We start from the raw sequence: 14,916 nt of genomic DNA, 5'->3' as shown, positions 1-14,916 counted from the left end.
ATGCAACTGAAAAGCAATGAAAGCATAGACTTCCTCTCTGTCTTCTTGACTGGAATCCCAGGTCTGGAAGCTGAACATGGATGGCTTTCCATTCCCTTCTTTGCCATGTACATTGTGGCCATTGTGGGGAACAGCCTAATTATGGCAGCTGTGCAGGCAGATACTGCCCTACATGAACCTATGTATCTATTCCTCTCCATGCTGGCTATCACTGAGGTTGGTGTCTCTGTGTCTACTCTGCCCACTGTCATGGGTATTCTTTGGTTTGATATCCGCAAGATTAACTTTGATGGCTGTTTGGCCCAGATGTTCTTCATTCACACCTTCTCCTGTATGGAATCAGGAGTCCTGCTAGCTATGAGCTATGATCGCTTTGTAGCCATTTACAATCCTTTACGATACACAGCCATCTTGACCTTGTCACGCATCATCTCCATGGGGGTGGGCATTACACTGAAGAGTGTGCTATTCATGACACCACTTCCAATCCTTCTAAGACGATTGCCTTATTGTCATATTAATGTCCTCTCCCACTCTTACTGTCTCCATTCAGACCTGATCCAGCTGCCTTGTGCTGACACTAAACTCAATAGCATTCTAGGACTATCCATTGTCTTGGCCTCTTTTGGGCTAGACTCATTGCTTATCGTGGTCTCTTATGTACTGATTCTTTACACGGTTCTGGGCATTGCTTCTGGGGAGGGACGACGGAAGGCTCTCAACACATGTGTGTCACATATCTGTGCAGTTCTCATATACTATGTGCCGATGATTGGTGTGTCTGTGATGCATCGGGCTGCCAAGCATGCCTCACCCCTGGCACACACACTCATGTCTAGTGTCTACCTCTTTGTGCCACCTGTACTCAATCCTATTATCTATAGTGTCAAGACGAAGCCAATTCGACAGGGAATTGTTGCCTTATTCCACAAAAAAGAATTGCCCTGAATCATTTAACATGGCTCGGCTTTTGAGTCATTTTAAACTATAACAGCATTTCTGCTGTGGGCAAAACTCTGTATTAGGCATTCTGAGAAAGAATACGTGTAAGGAATTTAAATCTTTGTAGCAAAGTTGATTCTGAAATGCAACAGTTATACCTAATTCTTCCTTTCTCATATATTATTAATGTGCTTAATCTCTAAAGATAAAGACTGATGTCATACTCAACAGATGTAATTGGTTTTAGGGCAGAGATTACAAATCTTTCCCTTTCCCTCAGAACTCCAGATAACAACAAATATAATAAATGTAATAAATGGTAAATTAAGAATAAAGGATTGAGGGACTGAGTGATAGTACAGCAGGTAGGGTGCTTGCCTTCACATAACCAACCCTGATTCAATCCATGGCACCACATATTGTCCATCAAGCATCACCAGAAATGCTCCCTAAACATAGGGCCAGGAGTAATCCCTGAGCACCACAATTGTTACCCAAACCTTGTGACCCCAACCTCCTCCCCACAAAGGATTGAGGCTTAATGCTATTTAAATTAACATAAAACAAAGTTCTGTTTTGATGACCTAGGCAGAGGTTAACTGTCTATACCTATAAAGATGATGCTCCTGGGAGTGTGCCTTTGAGTGAGGGAATCAGACTCTGACTTGCTTCAGGTAGTCATGGTTTATATTTAGAGTCTTCAGCATCACTTTTAATAGCACATCCTTCCTTTCTCAGAAGTGTTCTTATTTTAACAAATTAAATGCACTCAGAGACACGGAGGAGAAGAAACAACTGTTTAAATAGTTTTAACTTAGGTATAAAGTAAAATATGAACACAAACATAATTAGGTTGAGATCCTAAAAATTCTGGCAAATGCAACAAGTTCTGCTTTTATTTTTTAAATTTTTTTTCTATTTAGGTCACACCCGGTGATGCACAGGGGTTACTCCTGGCTCTGCACTCAGGAATTACTCCTTGGCAGTGCTTGAGGGACCATATGGGATGCTGGGATTCGAATCCGGGTCAGCCACATGCAAGGCAAACACCCTACCCTGATCCCTCCAGCCCCAAGTTCTGCTTTTATAAAATTTCAAGTCCTCCTGTTAGATAAACATACACTGCCAAAACGGTCTGGTGTTCTGTGCTTGGATATTACTATTCCCCTTTCTTCTTTACCATCAGCCTTTGGTAAATTTAACATGCTCTGTGAAAGGTATATTTGTATGTGTTCTTTGATTTCCATCCCTCTTTCAGCCCTGTCAGCATGAATCTAGCAGGCACGGCTTGGTTCTGTTTAAGTTAATCAGGTTCCTTAGATATCTGTGGTCAAAAAAGAAGGGCCATCCTTACAGTTTTAAACAACACAACTCTTAATGTAGAGTGTATTGTTAGGACTGAGCTGATTGATAAATGACTGGTCTCAGATTTTCGACCTCTCTCACTTCAAAAATTCTAATTAAAATGCTTTCCTCACTATGTGTTATTTTTCCTTAACCTATCAAACTCACGAGAATTATCTTCACAAGTAAGCATTTCAAAGACCTCAATCTGTGTAATAGGCACCAAAGTTTTGTGTACTCCATGAAACAATGGATGAAAACAAAATTTTGTACTTTCTCATGCACTTTCAGGTTGACAGCTAACTTTTATTACTAAATTAACAAGGTTGTTGAACATATATTTGGGAATATAGAATAGCTGGTTTAAGATAAATGATCATATCATATATTTTAATGTACAGTTGAACCTAAATGCTGTCATTGGGGATCTGGCATCATGAATTGAGATGTGTATAAACACTTAATATTATATCTCAGATATTTTTTTATCAGTCAGTTTTCCACTTTAACCAATATTTTATTTTACTTCACCAAAGTGTTTTGGTCATATAATGTATTTTTATGCTTATACCTATATTACTATGCTGTCATAAACCATTGTATCATAAATATGAATATATGGTAAAATTTTATGTAAAAAATGGTAGCACATAAAATAGGTTTTAAAATGTATTATAGACTAAATTGTTTTTCCAATACTTATCAGTACATAGTTGATAACACCAACATAATTATAATACAAATACTGATATGTGTAAGGTAAAATTTTAATAGGAATTAATCTTTTAATGAGATATACAGACCTTTGCTAAATCTGAAAAAAAAATCAATACAATGATACAGATTCCAGAAACATTATTTTCTCTATTCCATTTTTGTACATGTTAATACTGATGTTTGGTAACATAAAAAAGAAGGTGGAAATGGAGCTGTTTCATCAGAGTCCTGTTACACTTTTTAATGCTTTGGGCATTAACTAGCAAAACCATATGATGATCTCTTATCAATCATATTTAATGGCCTAATAAATGATAATTACATTTGTCTCTATTTGTTTTCAAAGCCCAAAAAGTATGCAATTTGCCTTATTCTATAGTTGGTTATAGAATTACTGGTGTCATTTACTTTATCCAGATCTTTGCTAAATTCCCAGTTATTCCTTTCTTTGTTCTCTCTGTGTCTTTTCCTTTCTCATTTTAGTTTAATTTAATTTTTTTTTTATTTAAAGGAGGAAAATTAGGTAAAAAAAGAGGAATGATATTATAAAGAGGAAGCAAATATTGTCTGACGGGAGTAGTGAAACTAGATATTCTTCAACAAAGCAATTTAAGCAAAGAGAGTATATGGATATTAAATATCTAAAAGTTATATTATTTAAAATAGTTTATGTACAGATTTTTCCAGAAATGTTGTTTTTTCTTTGGGTAATCAAATAATCATTTTGAAGGCTTATAGATTAGACATCCTCTGTAGCATGAATGTTCGTGCATTGGGCGCCAGATGTTGCGTGAACGTTTGTGTGGTCGGACGTGCTGAGACAAGGAACTCGGAAGAAATGTATTTCATGGAGGGTATAGGTTCTTTCTTACTCTTAGACAAAGGTAGAGAGCCCTGTAATCTCCTTTTATTGATCATGGAAACTCTTAAGGGTCAATACAGTCACCAAAGGAGTTACAGGAAGATCATGCAAAGTTCTTCTGCATATGGGAAAACAAGGTAGGATCTACATACTGACAACAAACAGGCTTAAGCAGAACCAGGGATCCGTGAGAAAAGGAAGACGGACAATTTTGTTATAATTTAGGAAATTATTTACTAAGGCAGCCAAAAGAATATGTTCAACCTCATCCAAACCACTGGTTTGGGCTCATCCTGGTAGCTCAGTCCAGCCCCAAAAATCCTCCGATAGTTTCTCTATGACCAGTGTAATTATCTTGCAGAAATTTTCATTAAATTTCACTCCCAAATAACATGAGAAATGATTTCATCTATAGTGGTATCCAAAAACTTGTGAATGAATGTAGATATCTTCTGTGTGTTTCCTCATTTTCTATCTCTATTTCTACCTATAATACCTTGAGTTATATATATTACATATGGAAATTATTCATGAAATAATATTTTATTTTGAAATTAAAATGGGTTATAAATCTGAAAGCTTAATAATGGGTATTGCAATAATTTCTTGGTGCAGGGCCAACATCTCTTGTTAAGTTTTAAATGTCAGAAAATGGATATCTCTTAAAAGCTACAAATCTAAGGCATGAATGTGTAACTTTGAATAAGTGATCAAATTTTGTTTTTATTTTAGTAGTTACCTTCATAGTCATTTCTTTTATAATATAAATTATTATGGCAGCAATATTCACAATCATTATTCAGAAATACACATTAGATATTATTCTTAATAGATTTATAATCATTCAGATATCCAAGCTTAGATGAAAGTTATTGAAAACAAATTGAAAACTATTAAAGCATAATAAAAATATAAGAAATTATCAAACCTTCTTACTGTTACTCAGAGACTGTAACTTTGAGTAATAATCTGTAAAGTTCAAAAGCCCTGTTCTTTGGTAGCAGATTTGGGTTGATTCTAACATGGTAACCACTAGGCATACATAAATATTAAGTACTTGAAATGTTCTTTGTTTAAAGTGATATGTTGTCATGCTCTGACCAGATGTTAAAGACCTCACAAGAAGTAAAAATAATATAAAATGTCCCATTTAAAAAATTTGTGTTACTTCAGGCCACATGCCTTATACATGGCTTCCTCTAATTTGAAGTTTGACACCACATATGGACCCCTAAGGAGTGATCCCTGAGTACTGAGTAAGGAATAAGTACTGAGCATAGTCATTCCCCACCAAATTGGGTTGCAAGTTGAAATGATAATATTTTGGCATATTGGGTTTAACAAGATATCACCTGAAATTTACTTTTACCTGTGTTTTTTCAGTAATATAGCTACAGTTATATAGAAATCATAACATACACTTAGCTTATATTATATGTCTATTGCATATTAAATACTAGGATCAAAATGTGGAAACAAATAGAAATTGTAGCGAAATAGAATAACAAGCTGATGTTATCTATCAGTATCTGTTTAGTAAATTTTATAAATTTGTGGTCATGAAGTTCCCAGACAAGTGACAGAAAAATAATATCCCACATTTCATAACTTTATATATGTACATCATATATCATATGTATGTACACATCTACAGGAAGAAACTCTAACTAAAAATCACAACCTAGCTTCCAATATGCTGGGTAAAGAAATACAATTATCTATCATGTTCAAACTCCATAATCACAAAGAATAAAAATGATCATACTCATAAATGTTTATCAAATGACATTTTAATATAAATGGAGAAATATATTTCAGATATTAAACTTATCTTAGTATCTTGGCAAGAATAAATTGCTAGACAGACTAGTTTTTTTTTTAAGACAGACTAATTTTTTTTTAAAAATTAAAAAAAAAACTGTTGCAATAGGTTTTTTTTTCTTGACAGTGTTCCAGTACAAATGTAATTATAAGTAACATTTTTATCTATGGAAGACTTAAGTTATTATTTTATTGAGAACCTTATTTTTTAATTTTCACTGTTTTCTATATTGATTTTGTTTTGTGGATTAATTAACACACCTTCCAAAAACATTTAATATTTGTAAATACATATGATTGCATTGTTACCAGATTACCCATTGCTTCCAGATCCATACAACTAATAAATACCTGTGTAACAACCTAGATTATTACATATACATAAAAGATTCTGCACTTGGGGCTGCAGTGATAGCACAGCGGGTAGGGCGTTTGCCTTGCACGCGGCCGACCAGGGTTCAATTCCCAGCATCCCATATGGTACCCTGAGCACGGCCAGGAGTAATTCCTGAGTGCACGACCCAGGACTAAACCCTGTGCATCACCAGGTGTGACCCAAAAACCAAAAAAAAAAAAATTTTTTTTTCACTTAATCATCTGAATCTACATTAAGCTAAACATGATGTTATTTACATTATACCTGAGTCCTGTCCACAGTCTTCAAACCTCCACTTTCTTCTCAATAACTTCTTAATACAATACTGAAAAAAAAAAGATATCTGCAGTCTGTTCTTTACATTTAATTGTTAAGTTCCTATCCTACATGTATGGTGGATGCAGATGTGTTAATAAGAACCCCTGTGAGTAATAGTTTCATCTATAAAGATTAATACTTTGTTTTAGGGTGTTTGCCTTGCATGGGGCTGACCCAGGTTCCATTCCTCTGTCTCTCTTGGGTAGCCCTGCAAGTTACTGAGAGTATCCCGCCCACAAGGCAGATCCTGGCCGTGCTACCTGTGGCATATTCGATATACCAAAAACAGTAACAAGTCTCACAATGGAGGCGTTACTGGTGCCCACTATCACCAGAGTCATCAACTGTCATGGAGACTGTTACTGGTGCAAATCGATGAACAACAGGATGACAGTGCTACAGTACTTTACTTTTAATCTTGAGACTCATACCCACTTCCAAAGTAATTTTATTTTTTCTCATATGTCTTTTAGCGTGTTTTTTTCCCCCATATGTTTGTAATAGAGGTTTTTCCCTTTTTTGTCAGATTCTGCATTCCAACTTGGGATTCTTTGGAGTCCTAAGTGCTTTTTAAAATTTACATGCACTGAAGTTTACATTTTGCTACTGTAAAGTTCTATGGGTCATGGCAATGAACATGTCATGTATACACCAGGCTAGTAGTATAGAATCACCTTACGCAAAAAAAAATATGTAAATATATGATCTTCGTCAATTCAAGCTTTGGTTAACACTGAATCAGTCTACTCACAGTTTTTTCCTTTTATGTAATTTAATATAAATTAAATATACATTTTTAACACTTTTTTGACTAGCTTCTTTAACTTAGCAATACGCATATCATATTCATACCTGCATTTGTGTAGCCTGAGAGCTCATTTCCTTTTAGTTTCTCAGTAGTGTGCATTGTATTCCTGCATTAAAACTACTTTGTCTATTCTCTTACTGAAGGATATTTTTATTACTTAAATATTATGACTCATCTTTCTGTTCTCAAAAATATTCTTAGGTAAATTAGTACATCATATATTATTCTGTAGAAGCAATCTGGACTATTTTTCCACTTGAGTTAATATAATCCACTTAGTGTCTGCAAACATCACTATCCAGTCCTTTGTTAATTATACATCTTATTTAATATAATGGTATCAAACATATAATACTCTAAATTTTATAAAAGGGAAAATATTCTGTAGTAAAATGTGACCAGTAAACTACATCATTGTAAACACTAAATAATATATATGAAATATTTATCAATTGTTAAAATATATTTTACTATTCTACACCATTTCTTAACTTATGAACTTAGACAGGGGCCAGAAAAATAATGCAGTAGGTGAGACATTTGTCCACCAAACCAAGTTCGATCCTGATACCCCATATTGTTTTCTGAGCACTGCCAGGAGTAATTTTTGAGTGAAGAGTCAGGAGTAAGCCCTGAGTAGTGCTAGATGTGGCCCCCAAACAAAAACAAAACTAAACTCCATATACACACAAGCACATGACACAAACATACAAGAGTCAAAGATGTGTGTAGGGAAAGGAAACAGAAATATTTGGTAGAATGAGAAATGGAAAGACTTTCTATTATAATCTTCATTTAGTCTCTTGTAAAATTTTTTGTTGTTAGAAGTTCATGATCAGTGGCCATAAAATTCAATGGACAGATTACTCTCATGAGGATATCATTAATATCACCATGTGTCCCTCTTTCAAAATTGACTTATTTCTAGGATTTAGTCTCCTTTTATAATGATTTAGGAGATTCTAATATCTATACCACCTGTTGAAAGAAAAGCTTCTTTTGATCCATATTCCATCCATTTTCTTGACTTTTTGTCAAGAGCTCAAGAAGAGAATCAACTCAATAAATTTGTTTCCTGTTCTAATCTATTCTACAATGAAACTGAACATGGCTCCGGGCCTATAGTTAATTTTCTTATGTTTTCTGGTGCATGATTCTTTGGCAAAACATGATAAATTATAGGTTCTGATAAAAACACAAGAAAATTTAAGAGGTAAAGTGTATTGAAGGAAAATGATATCTTCCCCTCTGCTCTATATATTTTATCTCCTGGTCCTTTATTCCTTTATGCTTTCACTAAAGCACTGTCAGATTTTATTCAAATCTATGTTGATTCAAATATTGGCTAATTTTATGAGTTCAATAAACAGAAGTCAGACTAAAATTATGCTTTCTTTCAAATATATTTTGGAGAAAATTTATCTAGGTTCCACTAAACAGTATTCATTGTTATTGGTACCATATTTCCCTACCAGATCTTTTTCTATTATTTCTATTTTCAAAGTTTGTGATACCAGAGGAAAACTATCCCTAAAGATGTAAATCATATTAGGAATATCAAAAGCCTAATTTTTAATCTGTTTTCATGAGTAAAAAAATTACTACTCAAAAAATAGAATTTATAGACTTATTTGAAAATTTAATTTAAAATTCAATGAGTCCCTATTGATGCAGAAAATGAACTATTCTAGCTGCAGGGGATCTAAATAGTTCCCCCTAACTTTTATAGTTTTTATAGATGTTCATCTGGTCTGCTAAAATAATCATGTTGGGCACTATTTAATTAAAACTGGATGACTAAAAATTTTGACCCATATATCTATTGACCCCTAAAAATTAACCTGAAGTATTTTGAAGCATAATTTTATCTCCACAGAAGGTATGAAGATAGAAGCATAGCAGCACTACTCAGGTTGAGATGTCACAGCACAGGAACTAGAACTTACCTGATATGTCAGTGGATCTGCCCAAGAGAATGGGTGGCAGGGACAAAAACTGAGGTTATTTCAAACTTATTCCACCAAGTCTGTATGAAAGAAGACTAACCAGAAGAAAAAAATGTACGCAGAATTTTACTCAGTAAATGAAGAACATTCTACCAGTAAGGGGGCAAAATGTGCTGGAATTTAGTCAACTCAGTTCCACGTTTCTTTGAGATATGGACATCTTAGACAAAAATTTCTTGCTTAAGGCTAACACTACTTCACACTGACTTTAAAATTATTGTTTTTTTTTTAACCGTTTCCTATAGGGACACAATTTTGTAAGCCTGTTCAGCAGTTCTTCATGACAAACAATACAAAATATATTCTTTCAGTTGTCTTTTGGGACAGGGATTGGGATTTGGGATGGAAACATCTGAATTTGGTGTTGGGAAAATGTAATGGTGGTGGGATTGGTGTTTAAATATGAAATGTAACCAAATATTGTGAACTAACTTATAAAATAAAAAATTAAGATACATATATATTGGTTTTTAATTTTATGTTGTCTCTTTCCCCTTTTGGTTCATGCTAAGATTTCAAACCTATAATGATAACTTATGAATTGTTAAGAATAGATTACATCACCTTAAGTGAATGTTTTTTTTGGAAAACAAACGTCTAATTCCTTGTCGGATTTGCTTAGTCTTGACACTATAAATGATAGGATTCATCACAGGGGGTGCCAACAGATAGATATTGGCTATTATGGCATGGACCAGTGGAGACGTATGCTTAGCAAAACGGTGAGTTACAGATACCGCAACCATAGGAACAAACAGGACCAGAACAGCTAGAATGTGGGACAGACAGTTATTGAGGGCCCGGAGTCTCTCAGCAGTAGAGGCTGCTCCTAAGACACTTTTCAAAATCATTACATAGGAGAGCACAATGAGGAGTGGGTCCAGCACAGTAATAAGCAAAATTAGAGCCAAACCATACCAACTGTTGACCCGCGTATCAGCACAGACAAGGCGTATCATATCTGGATGAAGACAATAGGAGTGAGTGAGAAGGTGGGAACGACAAAAGGGCAAACGCTTGAGTAAAAAAAGTGGTGGAAGAACAGCCAGAACACAACGGAAAACGATGGCTATTCCAATCTTGCTAATGACAGTGTTGGTGAGGATGGTGGCATAATGCAGAGGGCGACAGATGGCCACATAGCGGTCAAAAGACATGGCCAGCAGGACAGAAGATTCCATGAAGGAGAATGTGTGCATGAAAAATAACTGGGCAAAGCAGGCTTCAAAGCTGATTGTCTGGATATCAAACCAGAGAAGTCTCATGACTGTGGGCAGGGTGGTGAGGGTGAGACCCAGGTCAGTCAGGGCCAGCATGGAGAGAAATAGGTACATGGGCTGGTGGAGAGATGGTTCTCTGTGGATGACAGATAGAATGGTGGTGTTGCCCATGATGGAGATGGTGTAGAAACAGAAGAAGGGGATGGAGATCCAGATGTGGTAAGCTTCAAATCCCGGGATGCCAGTGAGGATGAAGTAGAAGGATTCTTGGGTGATGTTAGTCACCTTGGACATGACAGATGAGCGTAGTTTTAAATCCAGTGACTATGTTCAGAAAGAAGAAAACAGAAATCATCACAAACTTTACTTGGTTTTATCTGAACTCTATTCAACTAAATATACAGTTATTGAGTATGAATAAACAAAGATTCAAGATTGACCTTTTAAAAACTATCTGTACAGTAACTGCTCATATAATACTTATTTATCTTGAGACCCCAATATGCTTCAATACATAGAGAATGTTTAATATTATTATATTTGTACTTCTAAACTCTCATGCCCATTAAGTTCTTAGGACCCAAAAATGTGGCTTTGATTTAAATTCTTATATCAATACTATCTTCACAAAAAGTTCAAATCACTCCTAGCTGCAAATCCAATGTCAAATCCTACTTGTTTTAAAGCCAGAATTCACTGTCAAATTTTCTTTTGATTCTGACAATAGCATTCTCACCTTTTCCTTTATATAAATTCATCATCACATTTTTCAGTCTCTCACCCATTTAATAATACTTAAGGTCATTATTCCATTAGATCAGTTTTTATTTCTAATACGATATATCATTCTTTGATGTCTTCTCAGACTATGAATGGCATTCATACCATGCCAAAATAACATAAGAAACCAGAGGGTGACAGGTGAACAGTGAGACTAGAACTTTGATTAGAACAATAACTTCTTTATTGATTTCTAAGTTTGGGCACTGCTGGAAGTTCATTGCATAAATTGATAGGTTTCATTTTTTAAAAAAAATAAGAGCACCTTTCTTTCTTTTCTCCATGCATCCACAGAGTCTTACCTGTAGTTTTTCCTATATGATTTTGCTCTGATATATGATGCATCTGTGTTCTATATTTGGATCATACAGGTATGTTATAAACTCTTGCAAACCACCTGTCTGGAGTTTGGGGAGTGTTGACTATCAGTCAGGAATACATAAAGAGATACCTTGGGACATGGGGGTCTCCAGGGAGCCCAGGGAATTAGCTCTGTCTGTAGAGTCTTTACTGTCCTTACTATGCTCATGGAGACCTAGTCTAGAAAACCACATTAAATCCTATTTTAGAAAATTATGATTTCTGCATAAACTCATTCTACAAGAAGAATAAAAAGTCAGATGGGTACTGGCATAAGCAAACAAGGGTGAAAAATTAATACAGGGAAACAATAGTTTGCTATAAAATGTTAATTGAAAGTTAATCTGGGGTTGCAGGAAATGAGTGCAGTATGATACTGACATAATTCAGGGAGAAAGTGAGGAAAATAATGTAAAAAGCAACTGCAGAAAGAATAAGCAAACCCGTAAACAGGTCATATAAAACATTTCAGTTTTCTGAATATAATGGATGCATGAAAGGGATTTTCTGTTATCATCTATAACTTTGTAAGCTTTTCTTCTAAAATTGCTGAAGAATTAAGTATGTATTGGTGGGTTTAAGGTATTTTCATTGGTACAACCCTGGTTGATTTTAGCTCTATATGGTCCTTTGGGCACTGCCTTGAGTGACCTCCAAGAACAGAGCCAGAAGTAGCCCCAAGCATGTGTTCCTGGCTGTGGTGCCAAAAGGACTCCAATAAATAAAAAAAAAAAAGTTAGCTGGAGTGATAGCACAGCAGGTAGGGCATTTGCCTTGCACACGGCCAACCCGGGTTTGATTCCCAGCATCCCATATGGTCCCCCAAGCACCGCTAGGGGTAATTCCTGAGTGCAGAGCTAGGAATAACCCCTGTGCATCGCCAGTGTGACCCAAAAAGAAAAAGAAAATGTGCAAATGTTAAAAAAAAGTGGATATTGGACAGGAGGCAAGAATTAATGCCTTGTGATGTGATAGTGATAATTTCCAACTATCGTTGTCATAGTGGTCCCTCCTCTATATAACACTTTAAAATGCTAAAAATAATTCAGATAACAGTAGATAATTACTTTTACATCACTGGGATAAGTGAAAATAGAGAAAATAAAATATTTTGCAATTCATTTAGGATACAGCATAAGCAAGAACTTGTATAATGAGAAAACATGATGTTAAGAGAGGCAAGTGTTTATTTTTTTAATCAGCTTATGTTTTTTTTTTTTCTTTTCAGGTCACACCTGGCGATGCACAGGGGTCACTCTGGCTCTGCACTCAGGAATTACCCCTGGCGGTGCTCAAGGAACCATATGGGATGCTGGGGACGGAACCGGGGTCAGTTGCATGCAAGGCAAATGCCCTACCCGCTGTGCTATCACTCCAGCTCCCTAATCAGCTTATGTTAATTAGTGATCTTTGCTTGTCCTCCTAGTACACTGACAGACAATTCTCCAGGTTTCTAATTTGGAAACATGTGGGAGTTTATATTATAGAAAAAAGAAGTACTGCCAGAAATTAAATGCATGTTTTGGGGTATATGGTGTTATTTGAGGAAGAGGCTGTTATGGAATATATTAGGAAGCATATCACAAAGAGGCCTCAGGGGACACTAGGAAAATAGTGGAGGCAAGTGGACACTGGTGGAGAGTGGGTGGAATGCGTTATGTATTGAACTCTCAACATTGACGAGGAATACGAGGAATACGATCGACTGGTTCAGTACCTCCACGACTGTGCGAAGAATGCTGAGAGTGAGAAAGCCACAACAGATGCCTGTCTTAGGAAACTCTCAAGCTCATTTGTCAACATGGCTTGGCGCGAGCCTCAGGCAATCACAAGCTAACGTCCGAGTTCACAAAGTCGTGCAGAGGTGCGATTAAGGAAGACCTCAAAGAGAGAAAAGCAGCAGTGTTGGCCAGTGCAGCAGAAGCCGGGAAAAGTATTCACAACTCTCGCCTGTCCTTCACCAACTACAAGACCAAGATGACTGCCCTCCTACGTCCTGACGGATCTATCACATCTTCCAGAAAGGCAATAGAGAGGATTATTCACGACTTCTACTCGGATCTCTTTGACAGCCAAGTCCACCTGCCCACATACCAAATTCCTCAAGATGGATATGTCATTCCCAACGTTCTCCCTTCTGAAATGCGACACGCCATTTCATTGGTAAAGACTGGTACAGCATCTGGTCTGGACAAGGTCAGACCCGAACACCTGAAGAATCTGCCACCAGTACTCATCAATACACTGGCTTGGTTCTTCACACACTACCTGTCTGAATGCAAGGTTACGTCTTAGTGGAAAACCAGTAGGACCATTTTGTTGTACAAGAAGGGAGACATCCATGACATCAACAACTATATCCCAATCTGCCTTCTGTCTGTTGTCTACAAGTTGTTCACTCCTGTCATCCTGAATAGAATAGGCAGAACACTAGATGAAGGACAGCCATGTGAGCAAGCCGGGTTCCAAAGGGGATTCAGCATGATAGACCATATCCACACAGAGACCAAACTCATTGAAGTTTCGTGAGAGTTCAAGATGCCGCTCTGTCTAACGTTCATCAACTTAAAAAGGCCTTCGATTCTGTTGAGACTGAGGTGCTCATCGAAGCCCTGGCCAAACAGGTGTTCAAACTCAGTATAACAAAATCCTCCTCGAGCTGTATTGTGGATTCACCACCAGCTCTCACCATTCTACAAGGAAGTGATCTTTGATATAAAGACAGGGGTGCGGCAAGGTGATACCATTTCATGGAAACTCTTCAGTGCCACCCTCGAGAACATCATGCAATGACTGGAATGGGAAGGAATGGAAATGAAGATAGACGGTCGGCAATTACACCACCTCCACTTCGCTGATGACATCATTCTCATATCATAAAACATTAGCCAAGAGGCACAAATGCTGGCTGACTTTGACCATGAGTGTGGAAAGGTCGGATTGCAGTTGAATCTCAACAAGATGATGTTCATGAAAAACGAACTGGTCCCTGAAGTTCCATTTGCTCTCAATGGAACGAACATCTCTGAATGCAGCAGCTATCTGTACCTGGGTCGAGAAATCAACATGAGGAACAACTTGGTGCCAGAACTGCGCAGGAGGAAGAGAGCAGCGTGGAATGCCTTCAAGAGCGTCGAAGAAGTGGTTAAGAGAACGAAGAACCTCAGACTCCAGGCACATCTTTTCAATTCCACTGTTCTTCCTGCACTAACATATGCCTCAGAGATCTGGGCCCTATGCAAACAGGATGAGAACGCTATTAGGGTATCCCAAAGAGGAATCGAAAGAGCTATGCTAGGAGTATCACGTCTCACTCAAGTGAGAGAAGGAATCTGGAGTTCTGACCTCTGTTGACGGTCAAG

At 36.7% G+C, this 14,916-nt stretch overlaps 2 protein-coding genes across 2 annotated transcripts; one reads left to right on the top strand and one right to left on the bottom strand.

The window, feature by feature from the left end:
• LOC101544731 (olfactory receptor 51I2-like) lies at positions 1-948 on the top strand. The gene has a single exon (XM_004618356.2). The coding sequence runs from the start codon at positions 1-3 to the stop codon at positions 946-948; it is 948 nt and encodes a 315-aa protein (XP_004618413.2).
• An 8,806-nt stretch (positions 949-9,754) lies between these two features.
• Positions 9,755-10,717, bottom strand: LOC101544465 (olfactory receptor 51Q1). Its single transcript, XM_012934927.2, has one exon. It carries the CDS (start codon positions 10,706-10,708, stop codon positions 9,755-9,757), a length of 954 nt encoding a protein of 317 aa, XP_012790381.1. The 5' UTR covers positions 10,709-10,717.
• Positions 10,718-14,916: the final 4,199 nt, after the last annotated feature.

Source organism: Sorex araneus, chromosome 6 (genome assembly GCF_027595985.1).
Source record: "Sorex araneus isolate mSorAra2 chromosome 6, mSorAra2.pri, whole genome shotgun sequence".
NCBI lineage: Eukaryota > Metazoa > Chordata > Mammalia > Eulipotyphla > Soricidae > Sorex > Sorex araneus.
This window is presented reverse-complemented; position numbering and strand designations above follow the sequence as displayed.